Genomic DNA, 17812 nt, shown 5'->3' on the forward strand with positions numbered 1-17812 from the left:
TAGTCTTTCTTTCCACATTTTCTACTCCCACATTGTCAACCCCAATTAGAATTCCCAAAAGAAACAGGCCTTGAGTTGATTACAGAGTTTTCACACTTGGTCTGTTTTTTTTTTTTGTTATTGTTTTTTAAGAGGTCGTGTTCTTGCTCTGTCACCCAGGCTGGAGTGCAGTAGTGCAATCATATCTACCCCCACATCTCTAGAATCTTATTAATCTGTAAGGAAGGAGTTTGGGAATCTATGTTTAACAGTCACCTTCAGTGATTAATATTACCTGGCAAATTTTGAAAACAATGCATAGAAGAAAAATAAATTTAATCCCTACAGAATCTCTAGTTGGCAGAAATGTATGGGATAGGAATTTCTGAATAGCAAATCTTTTTTTTTTTTGAGACAGAGTCTCACTTTGTTGTCCAGGCTACAGTGAGTGCCATGGCATCAGTCTAGCTCACAGCAACCTCAAACTCCTGGGCTCAAGCAATCCTCCTGCCTCAGCCTCTCAAGTAAGTAGCTGGGACTACAGGCACACGCCACCATGCCCAGCTCATTTTTCTATATATATATATATATTTTTTTTAATATATATATATTTTTTTAGTTGGCCAATTAATTTTTTCTATTTCTAGTAGAGACGGGGTCTCGCTCTTGCTCAGGCTAGTCTCGAACTCCTGACCTCAAGCGATCCTCCCGCCTAGGCCTCCCAGAGTGCTAGGATTACAGGCGTGAGCCACCACGCCTGGCCTCCATTGGCCCTTTTACAACTGGATAATACAGGAAGGCTGAAATGATGGTGCAATATAATTTACCCTTGAGTCATTACCATTAACTCTAAATTGTACAGGCAATGAGTTTAGTATCTGTAGCATCATCTTTACACTTCAGAGAGTTACTGACACTAACAGCAAAAGTAGGATGGCTGATTTCTTCCTTAAGGCCTGAATCATTAATAAGTATCAGACCTTTCCCAGAACTGCATGCTTACCTCCTTTGGTAAGCACTCAGAGAAGAAAATTATCTTAATATTTGAATGACTGACCTTCCTAGCCATATAAGACACTCAATAGGTATTTGAAGAATGTAGTAAAAAATATAGAATAAATGAGTCTTGTTCTCTTTTAGCCCAATAATCATACATGATGACTCACAAAATCCAAATTTGAAATAAACACATGTAAGCAAAATAAAGAACCAAATATTTTTCTTAAAATTATCTCTCATGCCACAGTGCAATTATTACCAGGCCTGAAGATTTTTAGTATGTGGTGAATATAAGAGAGAATCATATAAGTTCACATAATTTATATAATAGACATATTTATACTTATATAAACATATATATTATATATTTATACAATTATATATTTCTGTACATTTAATAATTTCTAGAAAGGGTAAGGAAAAAGAAGAACACTAGAAATAATACTTACATACGAAGGTCTCTACATGCGTGCACAAGTCACCACATTTAGGACAGCGCAGCTGGTTCCCACCTTTCCCAGAATTCCCAGAGCCTGATTTCTTACTGCTTCCCTCACTCACTGATTTCTAATATTTGTGGAGGAGAAAAAGAGAGTGTCAATTAGTAGTCAATTCAGGCAACCATTTTATATATAACTTAAATGTAAACAATAGTTTGTAATTAATCTTACTTTTTAAAAAATTTCTAGCATGAAATTATTAGTATAGTTTATTTCTATTGTCACTGGTGTCAAAAGATTTACTACAAAAATCAAATCAGTTCTAGTAAATACATATATTTACCTGTAGTCCTCCTTTACATGGTATATGCCAGTATGTATAATAGCTTTCTTTCAATGACTCAAGCAATAGTAAAACAGTTACTAAAGGCAAGATTACATTTCAATGAAATTAAATCAGGAGTTATTATCATGGTAGGTCTTGACTCAATAGTCTTAGATCTAACTTTTCTCACCTCTAAAATGGAATTTCACCTACTTCAGAGAGCTGTTGTTAGGATGAAGTATGTATATGAAAGTCCTTGCCTTTTGTCTAGCTTATAATATTAACTCGTTAATCAAATTCACATAATGAAAAAAATGGTAAGAAGTCACTGACCCAATATAACCAATCATCTACTTGCTAGCAATAGAGTAGCCCAACATTAAGTTATACCAGAAATCCAAGATTTTTAGGTAGAAGATAAAGTGGGCTTTATACTATCATAAGTTGTAAGAGTTGTAGTCCGGGCACAGTGGCTCATGCCTGTAATCCTAGCACTCTGGGAGGCCAAGGCAGGAGGACCGCTTGAGGTCAGGAGTTCAAGACCAGCCTAAGGAAGAGCGAGACCCCATCTCTACTAAAAATTTAAAAAATGAGCCAGGCAACTAAAAATAGAAACAAACAAACAAAAAAATGAGCCAGGCATGGTGGCAGAGCACCTGTAGTCCCAGCTACTTGGGAGGCTGACACAGGAGCATCACTTGAGCCCAGGAGTTTGAGGTGGCTGTGAGATAGGCTAACACTATAGCACTCTATCCCAGGCAACAGAATGAGACTGTGTCTCCAAAATAAAATAATAAAAGAGTTGTATAAAAGCAAGGAATTGTATAAAAGCAAGAGTTGTATAAAAGTTGTATAAAAGCAAGTTGTATAAAAGGAAATGACAGTTATTCCTAATTCAACCCTACTGACTACATAGATTATTTAATGACAGTTCTTTACTGTTTTGGGATGTTAGAAATTTTAATTCTTGCTTACTAAGTACACAATTTACAAAAGTATTTTATGGTTCAAACTGAAATACAAAATAAAATTACATAAAATTCCCCACCTCATTCTATATATCTCATATTTCCTACATAAAACATATAAGCCAACAAGATACATAGTACTATATTTGTTTAAAGGAGAGAACTCACATATACGTATAGGTGAAATAAAGATAAACCAATTACCTTATTATTTCCATCACCAGAACCATCTTTACTCATCCCATCTTTTGCGGCAAAGTATGCTGGTGTTTCTGTAAAGGTTCTAAGAGGAGCTCTTCGCAGAATCTGGGTTTCAAAGGTCCCAAGCCTTCCTAAAACTGGTATATGAATACGGCCACAAGAAATACCTGAAAATAAAATGAAATCTAGTTGTCTACACATCAAATATTGACATGCCTCAATAAATCCCCCTGGAAATAAAAACCCCTTGAGTAAAAAGGAGGTTGGAAAAAGCTATATGGTTTTCACAGCAATAGCACAAACTGACAGACAAAACAGTGACAACCACCAGAGCCAAAGAGCTCTCAAAAGCAGGCCAAGCTTGGGCCTCTTTAAAATTCCAGGTAAATAAAGACGTTTCTTTCTGGATCTGTCCTTTGAAAGTGAGGCAAGACCAACCCAGGTCATAACAATGTATGGCTATTTCAAGGTTTGAGTGGAATTCAACATCTAATTTACCCACAGGGTTTTGAAAAAGGCCATGTAGATCCTATATTTTTATTCTTCTTATATTATTTCCACCAGTGAGAATAAGCATCTGATAGCAACTCTTGTCTGCCTCTTTGGTTATATGGGAATAATAACTGTAACAATGGAAACAAACTTCAAGTGTTTTTTTTCTTCCTTACTCCTCCAATGTTCTTGAAAAAATTATGCACTACTCCACTTATATGAGGTACTTAATAGCCAAAAATCATAGACAATGAATGGAGCGGTAGTTGCTGGGGGTCAAGGGGAATGAGGAGTTGTTTTAATAGGTACAGAGTTTCAGTTTTACAAGATGGTGATGGTTGCACAACATGAACGTACTTAGTACCATTGAACTCTATACTTAAAATAATTAAGACAGTGAATTTTATGTATGTACATAAAAAATTGGAGGAGAAACAAAGTTATATGCTATTCATTAAAATACATATTAACATTTAATGAAATATTTCCATCGAAACAAAAAAATAAATGTAATTCAGTAAATACCATGTAATCACCATTCTGCTTTCTTTCAAACGTTTTAATCTTTTGCCAAGTTTGACATTAACATTCCTAAAAAGAACTAAAGGAATAACTAACTCATTCTATAGACTAGGTTAGGAGTTAATAAACTTTTCTGTAAGGGTCAGGATAGTAAATATCTTCAGCATTATGAGCATGTAGTCTCAGCCCCAACTACTCTGCAATTGTAACAGGAAAGCAAACACAAACAATATGTAAACAAACAGGTGTGACCAGAGTTGATCCATGGGGGTCACTGTTTGCTGCCCCCTGATTTTTCTCATGTAAGTCTAAAATAAACTCCAAAATAAAGTATAATCCAATGGCAAAAAGGGCTATATTGCCTGCTGTGGGGCACCATCTCCCAAATAGTCTTTTTTTTTTTTTTTGAGGCAGGGTCTCACTCTGTTGCTCCGGCTTGAGGGCAGTGAGGTCACCATAGCTCACTGGCAACCTCAAACTCCTGGGCTCCTTGCCTCAGCCTCCCAAGTAGCTGGGACTACAGGCACACATCACCATGCCTGGTTAATTTTTCTATTTTTTGTAGAGACCAGGCAGGCAGGCAGGTCTTGAACTCCTGACTTCAAGCAATCCGCTCACCCTGGCCTCCCAAAGTGCTTGATTACAGGTGTGAGCCACCATGCCCAGACCCAAAAAGTCTTTGTTCCCTATACAAGAAAAGTGAATGGTCCTAGGTTAAACAAAATTCCATAGATTTAGCTCTGACTTGGGCAGGGCAAAGGCAATATATGTAACCTAAACAAATTTATACCCCTATAAAATTCTGAAATTAAAAAAATATATATAGCTCACGCCTGTAATCCTAGCACTCTGGGAGGCCGAGGCGGGATCTCTCAAACAGTTCAAGACCAGCCTGACCAAGAGCAAGACCCTGTCTCTACTAAAAATAGAAAGAAATTATCTTTCTTTCTCAACTATCTCAACTATCTCAACTAAATATATATATTAGCTGTGCACAGTGACGCATGCCTGTAGTCTCAGCTACTCAGGAGGCTGAGGCAGAAGGATTGCTTGAGCCCAGGAGTTTGAGGTTGCTGTGAGCTAGGCCAATGCCACGGCACTCTAGCCTGGGAACCAGAGTGAGACTGTCTCAAAAAAAAAATATATATATATATATATATTTTTTAAATATATATATATACACATATATTTTTATTTATCTATTTATTTAATTCGGCCAGACATGGTGGCTCACACCTGTAATCCTAGCACTCTGGGAGACCGAGGCGGGCAGATTGCTCAAGGTCAGGAGTTCGAGATCAGCCTGAGCAAGAGTGAGACCCCCATCTCTACTAAAGAAAGAAATTAATTGGCCAACTAAAAACATATACAAAAAATTAGCTGGGCATGGTGGCACATGCCTGTAGTCCCAGCTACTTGGGAGGCTGAGGCAGAAGGATTGCTTGAGCCCAGGAGTTTGAGGTTGCTGTGAGCTAGGCTGATGCCACAGCACTCTAGCCCAGGCAAGAGACTTAGACTCTGTCTCAAAAAAGAAAAAAAAAAAAAGAAGCTAATTTTGCCTTCCTCACTTTGTTCCCTATAAAATTTTCAACTCTGGTTTTAAATTCTTATTTATATACCTGTTAGGGCTTTTAAGAGATCATGTACATGTGTATACATTGTACCCAAATCAAAAACTGGTTTAAAATTATGTCCCTCAAACAATTTAAAAACAATTTTAGTTATATAACTCCAATTTTCTGACACAGTTGTCTGCACTGTTAGAAGTAGTCTCTTTAGTTATTTATTATCCTAGGTCACCCTTTCCAGTTCTACAAAGTACAAAAATAAATCCACAAAACTTTTCAGGAAAGATATAAACAAGAATCAAATTCTCCCATCTCTATATAGTTGACAAAGAACACCAAAGAAGGATAAAAAGTTTAATGAGGCCGGGCGCGGTGGTTCACGCCTGTAATCCTAGCTCTCTGGGAGGCTGAGGCGGGCGGATTGCTCGAGGTCAGGAGTTCGAAACCAGCCTGAGCAAGAGAGAGACCCCGTCTCTACTATAAATAGAAAGAAACTAACTGGCCAACTAATATATATACAAAAAAATTAGCCGGGCATGGTGGCGAATGCCTGTAGTCCCAGCTACTTGGGAGGCTGAGGCAGAAGGATCGCTTGAGCCAGGAGTTTGAGGTTGCTGTGAGCTAGGCTGACGCCATGGCACTCACTCTAGCCTGGGCAACAGAGCGAGACTCTGTCTCAAAAAATAAAAAAAAAAATAAAAAAAAAAAAAGTTTAATGATATCCCAGTCCTTACTCCATACACTGTAAAAATTTTGCTTAACACTAAATTTGTATACTAATAAAAACCCAAAATGAACTTCTTTTTGGAGGCAGGGAAAGGAATTTCACTATGCTGCCCCTGCTAGACTTCAACTCCTGGGCTCAAGAGATTCTCCCACTTTAGTCTCTTTAGTAGTTGGGACTACAGGCACATGCCACTGTACCTGGATTGAACTACATTAGATGTTTTTCTTCTAAATAATGTTTTCAAAAGACATTTCAAATTTTCTCAACTGTAACGTTTCCATTGTTTGCACCAAATGATGATAGCCATTAAGCTATCATTAAAATGAGATTTAGGGTAATTTGTTAATATTAAGCCAAATCTTAAGATATTTTTGTTTTTTGGGACAGGGTCTCGCTCTATCACTGAGGCTGGAATGCAGTGGCATCATCATAGCTCAATGCAGCCTTGAACTCCTGGGCTCAAGCAATCATCCTGCCTTAGCCTCCTTAGGGGTTAGGACTACAGGCACATGCCACCACGCCTGGCTAATTTTTAAATTTTTTTTTTTTTTTGTAGAGATGGGGGTCTCACTTAAACATTAATTGTTCTTCCAAGGACCTGATATGATTTAAAGACTATGTCAGTACAAAAGGTAAGCTTAGAAAAAGTAATGGGGTAAAGTGACAGATGAAATGAAGAATGTACAAAGTTAATGGTTGCTGAGGCTGGGTGAAGAGTATTTGGGAGTTCACGAATTTATTTTGTGTTTGAAAACTCCCATAAAAAGTTAAAATATGTAACTTTCCAACTAAAATTATATATACAAAAAATTAGCCGGGCATGGTCACGCATGCCTGTAGTCCCAGCTACTCGGGAGGCTGAGGCAGAAGGATCGTCTGAGCCTGGGCGTTTGAGGTTGCTGTGAGCTAAGCTGACGCCACAGCAAGCACTCTAGTCCGGGCAAACAGAGTGAGACTCTGACTCAAAAAAAAAAAAGGTTAAAATATGAAAAGTAACACAATAAAATAACTTTATTTACTCTATTTAACAAGTATAACTTTTTTGAAAAAGGCAACACCTTATTAAAAAACAGAATGAGTGTTTCCAACAAGTATAACTTTTTAATTGAACCACTATGATGTATTCACAAAGAAAACTACAATTATAACAACCCTATGTGAGGCTATCTGTACTTGGATATTTAGAACAAAACTTAACCTTGAAGAACTACACATAGTATATTATTCCCATTTACTATACAATAAGATAGATCATTTTAAATAGTGCTTAACAATTTACAATATTTAATGTTATTAGAAATACTCAAAGAAAATTATCCTCAAGAATTCAAGAAAAATAAAAATTATGAACATGATCCTTTTAAAGTCTACTTGAATAGAAACAAAAAACTTTACAAACATTTCTAAGATTGTGATTTGTTGCTTACATTCATAATGGAAGGAAATGCTATATATCAGTTAGAGGTTAGTAAAAATAAAGTTCACATGGAATTCTATCCATAGACTCCTTGGGGGTCTGTGAACCTCAGGTGAAGAACCTATAAAAGCCAAAAGAGGGGAAGTATTTCTGTAAAGTATATTTCACAAGACTACTTGGCAAAAATTATAACAGACAGTTAAAAGTTAAACTATTTACAAAACTTTGTTATACAGATAAAGCTTTCTGTGTTTCAGATCAACTGTTTTTGAAAAGAAATATTAGAATAAGGTATATCCACTTTAGGGCTATTAAATAGGAGAGTAATTAATGTAACTTTTTTTTTTTTTTGAGACAGAGTCTTGCTCTCTTGCCAGGGCTAGAGTGCTGTGGCATAAACATATCTCACAGCAACCTCAAACTCCTGGGCTCAAGCAATCCTCCTGCCTCAGCCTCCCGAGTAGCTGGGACTACAGGCACGTGCCACCATGCCCAGCGAATTTTTTCTATTTTTAGTTGGCCAATTAATTTATTCCTATTTTTAGTAGAGACAGGGTCTTGCTCTTGCTCAGACTGGTCTTGAACTCCTGAGCTCAAGCTATCCTCCCGCCTCAGTCTCCCAGAGTGCTAGGATTACAGGCATGAGCCACCATGCCCGGCCTAATTCAACTTTTAATTTTTATTTTTTATTTTTATTTTTTTTGAGACAGAGTCTCACTTTGTTGCCCAGGCTAGAGTGAGTGCCGTGGCATCAGCCTAGCTCACAACAACCTCAATCTCCTGGGCTCAAGTGATCCTCCTGCCTCAGCCTCCCAAGTAGCTGGGACTACAGGCATGCGCCACCATGCCCAGCTAATTTTTTGTATATATATTTTTAGTTGGTCAATTAATTTCTTTCTATTTTTAGTAGAGACAGAGTCTCGCTCAGGGTGGTTTCGAACTCCTGGCCTCGTGCAATCCGCCCGCCTCGGCCTCCCAGAGTGCTAGGATTACAGGCGTGAGCCACCACACCCGGCCTTAATTCAACTTTTAAATACTTGACTTCCTATACTCAGTTTTGAACTAAACATTGTCCCCAAATATTAAATAATTTAGCTTAAAAATAAACCAATCTATTTATTTTTATTTTTTTTTTGAGACAGAGTCTTGCTTTTGTTGCCTAAGCTAGAGTGAGTGAGTGCCATGGCATTAGCCTAGCTCACAGCAACCTCAAACTCCTGGGCTCAAGCAATCCTGCTACCTCAGCCTCCTGAGTAGCTGGGACTACACGCATGTGCCACCATGCCCGACTAATTTTTTCTGTATATATATATTATTTGGCCAATTAATTTCTTTCTATTTATAGTAGAGACGGGGTCTCGCTCTTGCTCATGATGGTTTTGAACTCCTGACGTCGAGCAATCCTCCCGCCTCAGCCTCCCACAGTGCTGGGATTACAGGCATGAGCCACCGCACCCGGCCAAACCAATCTATATTCAAAACAGTGAAAAAACTAATTAAAAATTATCTATTTTAGAGATAATATTTAAATATGTAACAATTGATGAAATGCCACATCAAGTTAAATGCTCACTTAAACACTTCGCCTCTAACACAAATTGGAAAAAAAATTCAACAAAAGCTCATGAACAATGCCAGCAACTTACAGATGTATACTCCTTTTATTAATCTCAAAATTTTATGCCCAAGTTGTTTCATGACTTCTGAATACTTCTTAATAAAGAAATAACATTATTCCTATGATAGCTTTCCTCAAGTTTAAAAATGTTTATTTAATGGGTTTTCATTAAGGCTAGTATGCTGGTCTGAAGATAAATATGCCAAAAAAAGAGAAATTTTTCCTCATTACAAGAGACTGAAAAAACAAAAGAGAGAAATGTTGATTAAAAAATGTTTTGCAGGCCAGCCGGTGGCTCATGCCTGTAATCCTAGCACTCTGGGAGGCCGAGGGGGGGTATTGCTCAAGGTCAGGAGTTCAAAACCAGCCTGAGCAAGACCTCGTCCTCTACTAAAAATAGAAAGAAATTAATTAACTAAAAATATATATACAAAAAATTAGCCGGGCATGGTGGCACATGCCTGTAGTCCCAGCTACTCAGGAGGCTGAGGCAGGAGGATCGCTTACGCCCAGGAGATTGAGGTTGCTGTGAGCCAGGCTGATGCCACGGCACTCACTCTAGCCTGGGCACTCACTCTAGCCTGGGCAACAAAGTGAGACTCTGTCTCAAAAACTAACAAACAAAAAAAATGTTTTGCAGTGCCAGAAATAAAGAGGCTTCATTTATTCACTGTACCTTATTTAACTTGTATTATAACTGACTACCAAAAAAAGTGGGGGGGAGAAAAAATTAAAATCTAGCTAAGAATTATTAAGGTAGGTACATGATGTACCTATCATGAAAATTATAGACACTAATGTTTGAGCATCTTCACATCTTCATTTATACCCTTATGAGGTGACATCCTTAGAACAGACAAGGAAAGGCAGTCAGAAATCAAGCGTATTGTACACGCTCCCACAATTCTTACAGCCACTTTCAGACCAACTATTTTCATTCAAAATTTTTAAAATAGAAGCAATCATTTCTGAATGTACAAATTGCGAATGCCAAGTGACCTCAGATATGCAAAGTACATTTTAAAAAATATACATTGGCCCTGTAATCCTAGCACTCTGGGAGGCCAGGCAGGCAGATCCTCTGAGCTCAGGAGTTTGAGACCAGCCTGAACAAGAGGGAGATCCTGTCTCTACCAAAAATAGAAAAAATTAGCGGGGGCATTGTGGCGCATGCCTGAGGCAGTGGGATCACTTGACCCCAGGAGTTTGAGGTTGCTGTGAGCTAGGTTGATGCCACAGCACTCTAGTCCCGGCAAAGGAGAGAGACTCTGACTCAAAGAAAGAAAAGAAAAGAAAAGAAAAGAAAAGAAAAGAAAAGGAAAGGAAAGAAAGAGAAAGAAAGAAAGAAAGAAAGAAAGAAAGAAAGAAAGAAAGAAAGAAAGAAAGAAAGAAAGAAAGAAAGAAAGAAAGAAGGAAAGAAAGAAAGAAAGGAAAGAAAGAAAGGAAAGAAAGAAAGAAAGAAAGAAAGAAAGAAAGAAAGAAAGAAAGAAAGAAAGAAAGATTGTAGATCACAAAGATTCCTAAAAAAAAAAAAAAAAAAGAAAAAAAAAAAAGAAAGAAAGAAAGAAAGAAAGAAAGAAAGAAAGAAAAGAAAGAAAGAAAAGAAAGAAAGAAAGAAAGAAAGAAAGAAAGAAAGAAAGAAAGAAAATATCCTGTGTACTAAGGCTTAGAAAAGTATTGACTGTGAAAACCATGTGCTATTTCATTGTCATGTAAAAATATTAAATTCTGTAATATTGGGTGCCATCTCATATTTGAAGCTTAATTTACTCCTTTACAGTGAAAATGATGGTTCTGTATCTCTGAAAACCCCTGGCAAACATATTAAAATTGATATACAAGTAGATAATAATTCTTAAACCAAAATTTGTATTGATATACCTAATGACAGATATATTTAAATTTTAAAGGGCAGCAGTGGTTGTTTTGAAAAACAAAACAAAACTGCTTATCTCCTATGATTCATGAAGAGTTCAGGGACTCTTGGCTAGAAAAGATCAAGAACTTTTTCAAAGAAGCCTTCCCTGCCCAAAGAGAATAACACATAGGCCCAAGGTGGCTCACGCCTGTAATCCTAGCACTCTGGGAGGCCGAGGCAGGAGGATTGCTCAAGGTCAGGATTCAAGACCAGCCTGAGCAAGAACAAGACCCCATCTCTACTAAAAGTAGAAACAGATTAATTGGCCAACTAAAATATATAGAAAAAATTAGCTGGGCATGGTGGCACATGCCTGTAGTCCCAGCTACTCAGGAAGCTGAGGCAGGATTGCTTGAGCCCAGGAGTTTGAGGTTGCTGTGAGCTAGGCTGACCCCACGGCACTCTAGCCCAGGCAACAGGGTGAGACTCTGTCTCAAAAAATAAAAATAAAATAAAAAGCTGTCACTTCACAGTGTTCCCAAATCAAATTCCTGGAATCAGGACATCTACTTCTTGGGGTTTAACAATGTTTTAGGACTAAATACACTCCCTTACATCTATTTATCATTTTACAAAATACTTCTGCCCACATTTCCTCATTTAATCCCCCATATTAACTAACTTGGCAGCATATACATTTACTGAACAATAAGGATTTTATAATTAATCTAAAAGTTAGGAAAAAGTAGCTTTTTTATTTATCTCAGGGTCATAAACTGGTAAGCCAAAATAAAACGAACTTGTCTAGAAGTTAGTGATTAAAACCGGAGATCTAGCCTCCTAGACTGATATTCATAGATTTGGGGAAGAGAAAAATGTTTTCTTTTCCGGAATCTCTTGGCTGGGGTGTCACTTTTTTCACAGTTCCTGATAAACAGGAAAGGTAAACAAGCGTCACTATTAAGAAACCATCTTCGGCAGGGCGCGGTGCCTCACGCCTGTAATCCTAGCACTCTGGGAGACCAAGGGGGCGGGTGGATTGCTCGAGGTCAGGAGTTCGAAACCAGCCTGAGCAAGACCGAGACCCCGTCCCTACTATAAATAAAAAGAAATTAATTGGCCAACTAATATATATATAGAAAAAATTAGCCGGGCATGGTGGCACATGCCTGTAGTCCCAGCTACTCGGGAGGCTGAGGCAGGAGGATTGCTTGAGCCCAGGAGTTTGAGGTGAGCTAGGCTGAGAACACAGCACTCACTCTAGCCTGGGCAACAAAGCGAGAGTCTGTCTCAAAAAAAAAAGAAAGAAAGAAAGAAACCACCTTCAACTGTCAAGTTGGGAAAGCCAGCGAACTGCTGATACTCACTCCCAAACACTTCAAAAAGAACTGCGGGAGTTGTCCTAATCGCCCTAGCAGCTTTCCTGGAGGCTCCCAAGGTTTTCCCAGCGCCAGGGAAGTTCGGTGAACCTTGTTTATGTCCGGGCGACAGCGGCCACACAATGACAGTGACACCTCGGGTCTCGCGCGGCTTTAGTCTGGGACCGCCCGCTGGGTGCCCTGAGGCCACGAGGGACCCCAACAGTGACAGCCCTTCAGCCTAGCTCCCGACAGCCCCCCCTCCAGACCCCACGACAGGCCCGTAGGGAACCCAGCCAGGTTCCGGAGGAGCTTCGGCCGCTGCGGGCGGCGGTCCCCAGCAGGGCTGAGTGAGGTCTGGTGACACTTTTCAATGAAAGGGAATTTTGTGCCTCTTTCAGAGTTTCTGCGAAGTGGCCACATTCCAGCCCCATAGTCGGGAGGCCAGAAGACGAGCACAAGATGTTTACTTCAAATTTGAGAACCTGCTGCTCCAGAGGTTGGCAAAGCCCCATCCCACGAGGAAGATGAGGGGTGCCAATCGAAGGGCCACGCATACCCTCATACCCCTCGCTTGGGGTAGGCCTCATGTCCCTTCCGGGGTCCCCACCCGTCGTCCGCTCCACTCCCCCAACGCCGAAAGCCCAGGTGTGGGACTATTTTGTTACCTCTCTGGGCGGACGCGAATGAAGAGGTGATGAGCCGAGCGGCCGCAGCGCCGCAAGTACAAGCGCCACAGCTGGACATCTCCGCGGGGCCTAGGCCGGGGCTTTGCCCCCAGAGGACCTCTGCGTCTCAGCAGCCGGACCCCTACTCGCAAGGAGTGCTGACTCGGTTCTGAATCCTCTTCGCTGGCTCTAGGCCCAGAGCAGAGTTCACCCGGCTGGCCTTCGCGCTCTTCGTGCCCCACCGCCGTCTACTCTCCAAAGTACACACCGATCCCCCCTCCCTTCCCCTCCTTCTCCTCCTCCCCCCACCCCCCCCTCCTACCGGGCCCGGGGAGCGTGCGCGCGCCTGCGTCCTAGGCCCGGAGGGGGCGTGGGCACGCGCCGCCTGTGCGTGCGTAGGACACCAACGTGAAGCGAGGGAAGGGGGTGGCGGTCTGGGCGCCAATCAGCGCGCTACGGCAAGCGGCTAGCCCCAATTGGGGCAACTACAGGTCCCGACACGCAATTTTTCCGGAAGTCCCTTTTTCGTAGAGTTGAAAGGTTTGAAATAGACGCGGAGAGATGCATGCCGGGAGTTGTAGTCCCAATACTTCATAAACTCTTTCTGCTGTCGTTTCGGTTGGGGCAGGGAAGATCGAAGTGGTAACAGTGGCTTAGCTGGCCACAGGGGGAATCTTTAAAGTGACTTGGCAGCCAGTAGACAAGATTCACTGACTTCCTTCTCCCGGGATTCCACATCCTGTGTTCCTTATCTTCTTGGTTTCCTAACTTGTAACGTCAAAGTGGTACATCACCTAGTTCCCTGAGCAACAATTGTTGGGTAGTAAGAAGTCCTCCTCCTTCCCCTTTTAGGCCTAGTGGTGATAAAACTTCCAGCTGTTGCTAGTCCCTAGGTGTTTTACAGTCTTTTGAAGGTTTTCCTTTTTCTTTTCTTTTTTGAAACAGAGTGTCACTCCGTTGCCCTGAGTAGAGTGCTGTGGCGTCAGCCTAGCTCACAGCAACCTCAGACTCCTGGGCTCAAGTGATCCTCCTGCCTCAGCTCACCACGATGCCTGGCTAATTTTTCTATTTTTAGTAGAGACGGGTCCCACTCTTGCTCAGGCTGGTCTCAAACTCTTGAGTTCAAGGGTCCTCCCGCCTTGGCCTCCCAGAGTGTTAGGATTACAGGCGTGAGCCACCACGCCTGGACCTGAAGGTTTTCTTAAATCTGATCACACCCTGGTAAATAATGCTTTCATTAAACCCTCTTCTATTACCCTTTGAGCCCTGTGCCTGCAGGGCCTGCTTCCTCTGGGCAGGTAAACAGACTAGATGCACTCGGTGAAGGATGATGATGACGGACGAATCAGATCTCTCTCCCACCTGGGTTGTTGTCAGACTACCTTGTGTATAAGATTCTGATTAGCTCAACTCCAGAGAAATTGCCACATGAGCTTGGATGCCTTTAGTTCTGAGCTTTGGGGGAGGAGAAGGAGGCAAGCCAGGGTCAAGACGGGGTCTCACAAATCAATGAGCCTTATTGATCTCCATCTAGAAAAATGTGGCATATATTATAGTTCCCTGGGTCTGGCTTTGAGAAAGGGTATTGGCCTTTGCTCAGGCCACACACTTTTTTCTCTCTTTGAGGAATGACTCCAGGTACTCTCTTAGCTTAATGTAGCAGAGACCAGAAAAGAGCCCCTCTTCCTTCACCAAAACCTGGCCTTCCTCAGCAGGCTCCATTAATAGAATTTTGAGAGAGGAGAGTCTCTAAAGTTCCCTAAATCCAGTGTTTTCAAACTGTGCTCCTAAAACTTCTCAGAAACTATAGCTCTGTAGTGCGGGTGACGGAACTAAGTAGAAGGACCTCCCCTGCCTCCTCTCCCATGCCACCCCAAAATCAACCAGAGCAGCTCTGCTTTTATCTGTTTCATTATTGGGGTTTGTTTGGAAATAGAGTTTTTCTGCGTTAAAACAATGTTTGAAATTCACTGAGCCTTAGACAAACCTCTTTTAGAAATGAGCTAAGAGGGTCACAGGGAGGGTCACTCCACTGCCACCTTCTTTTTCAATTCTAATCATATTTACTTCTTTCTTTTCTTTTCTTTTCTTTTCTTTTCTTTTCTTTTCTTTTCTTTTCTTTTCTTTTCTTTTCTTTTCTTTTCTTTTCTTTTTTTTGAGACACAGTCTCACTCTGTTGCCAGGGCTAGAGTGCCGTAGCATCAGCCTAGCTCACAGTAACCTCAAACTGCTGGGCTCAAGCAATCCTTCTCAGCCTCCCTAGTAGCTGGGGCTATAGGCATGCCCACCATGCCCGGCTAAATATATATATATATTTTAAATTTTTTTTTAGTTGTCCAGCTAATTTCTTTCTATTTTTTTAGTAGAGATGGGGTTTCGCTCTTGCTCAGGCTGGTCTCAAACTCCTAAGCTCAAAGGATCTTCCTGCCTCAGCCTCCCAGGGTGCTAGAATTACAGGTGTGAGCCACCACACACGGCCCATAGTTACTTCTTATTATAGAAATAAAGAAGAGGTTTGTTAAAATCTATGGACTGCTATAAAGCATGCATAGTACGAATGTAGTTAAGGCTCAGCTGGGGGCACCACCCCAGGAAACCTTCCCTTTCTGTGTCTATTCTAGGGAGTTGTCTTCTCATTCATTCAGTCAACAAATATTTATTGAGCACCAACTGGTATTCATTATTTTAAATAAAAAAATGTTCCTCCTCTCAAGGAACTTCTAGTGGGGAAGGACAAGACAGTAACTAAAACAAAATTATATGCTAGTGGTATGATGATGTGAGAATATCCTTCTATTATTTCCAGAATGATTTAACATTTAACTTTATTTATGGGTGGATGTTTTGTGTATTTAGCCTTGTATTCCCAAATAGACTATAAGCTCTTTGAAGGCAGATACTTCATTATATACTTGGGCTGAGTCTATAGTAGAAATTCAGTAAATATTTGATTAAGTACTTACCTTCCACCAATCTTTTGTTTGGCAGAAACCTAGGATGTTGACTTCATAAAATCCTACACATAAGCAGAGCAAATTAAAATTTACAAACAGGTGATTGTTAATAGACATAAATCCCACAAATTTATACAATGATTAATCCAGCTGAGTGTCCCAGAAGCAATTCCCAGGAGTTGTCTGATTAACAGGGTATAGACTTTGCCCTAGAAAGTACAAAACAGAGGGAGCTGTACACAGCTTAGTTTAACTTTTTCTCAGCAGTGTGAACAAGGGTCATGTGGCTTTGGCATCAGCCTGGTGACGGTTTCATCACACGGCACACAAAATTGGTAGTTACAATTCACCTCCCTAAAACTATGCTCTTTTTCTTTTTTGGTTTATTTTTTATTCTTTATTTTTGGCATTTTCGGAAGGCAGCAGAAAAACTACGCTTTTGTGAGTCAAAATTTACCTAGAGTATATGGAGATCAGCACCCAACAAGCATGGATTAGGACACTAACTTTGTGGGCTGGACTCTTTGATGGGGTAAGACTGGGGAATTTATACACAGGGATATACCAAAACTTCCTAAGTGGTATTTGGAAATGGATGGGTGTCAAGTTTTAACAAAGTAACATTAGTGTTGGGAATGGTTCAAATGTTAAGGATCATTCTTTAGGAACCACTGGACTGTTTGACAAAGAAGCATATTCTGTTTTACAAATGTATATTCCTTGACCTGAAATTCACAGGTTGGGACAGCGTCCTTGCTCCAGGGTGTGTCTGGGTAGCCATAAGATGGAGCAGAGCTAGGCTTCTGCCCCTGCAAAGAGTGATGGGGCTCCAGAGGCCCTCTAGGACTTTTTCGCCCACTTGGCACTATATAGATACCCTCTCTCTGGTCAGGTTCCTATCAGGCCATCCACTCAAGTTTGAATTCAGAAGCACAGAGCCATTTGACATTTACCCTGTGATAAAATGAATCCTCTAGCAGGAAAGTGATGGCAAATACCTGTGGTCACAGCTTATCTGCTCTTTGGAACAAAACACTGCCACATTACACCTACTTTCAGCTTTTTTCTTCTCTGACAGGTTAATAATGGTGCTTTTAAAATGTCAAGTGCAATTTTCCAGCACAAATAGCTTCACTTGAGAAGCTAACTCCTTGAGTTATTTACCTTTTGTGAACTACAGAGCTGAAGGCACAGAACTTTTTATGTCTTCATTTTATGCAAAACTGTTTTTTTTTCTTTTATACTTGACTCTGCCAGCATTGTGCATTGTGAACATTGTGAGTTGCTATGAAAAATATTTTAATAAATTAGACTCAGTGAGCCTTCCAATATTAGCACTGGTTTTTTCAGATGAGGAAACAAGTATATTAAAAACTTAGGACTCTAGCGGCGTGATTTGGCGGCAGGATGTGTCACAGGAAGTTCTCAGCTCCCAGACACGGGTCCTTGGGCTTCTTGCCTCGGAAGCGCAGCAGCAGGCATCGTGGGAAGGTGAAGAGCTTCCCCAAGGAAGATCTATAAGATCGGCCAGGGCTACCTTATCAAGGATGGCAAGCTGATCAAGAACAATGCTTCTACCGACTACGACCTGTCTGACAACAGTATCAACCCCCTGGGTGGTTTTGTCCACTACAGTGAAGTGACTAATGACTTTGTGATGCTGAAAGGTTGTGTGGTGGGAACCAAGAATCGAGTGCTCACCCTCCGCACGTCCTTGG

The 17812-nt window shown here is 40.7% G+C and overlaps 1 protein-coding gene across 2 annotated transcripts in view; it reads right to left on the reverse strand.

Moving 5' to 3' along the window:
- Positions 1 to 13434, reverse strand: part of CLPX (caseinolytic mitochondrial matrix peptidase chaperone subunit X) — a 41486-nt gene extending 28052 nt beyond the window's left edge. For both annotated transcript variants that reach the window (XM_076004483.1, XM_076004482.1), the window contains exons 1-3: positions 13141 to 13434; positions 2916 to 3079; positions 1428 to 1545 (exon numbers count right to left, since the gene is read on the reverse strand). In XM_076004483.1, the coding sequence (XP_075860598.1) occupies positions 1428 to 1545; positions 2916 to 3079; positions 13141 to 13219 (361 nt within the window). In that variant the 5' untranslated portion in view covers positions 13220 to 13434. The remainder of the gene's footprint in view (positions 1 to 1427; positions 1546 to 2915; positions 3080 to 13140) is intronic.
- Positions 13435 to 17812: the final 4378 nt, after the last annotated feature.

Source organism: Microcebus murinus, chromosome 6 (genome assembly GCF_040939455.1).
Source record: "Microcebus murinus isolate Inina chromosome 6, M.murinus_Inina_mat1.0, whole genome shotgun sequence".
Lineage (NCBI taxonomy): Eukaryota > Metazoa > Chordata > Mammalia > Primates > Cheirogaleidae > Microcebus > Microcebus murinus.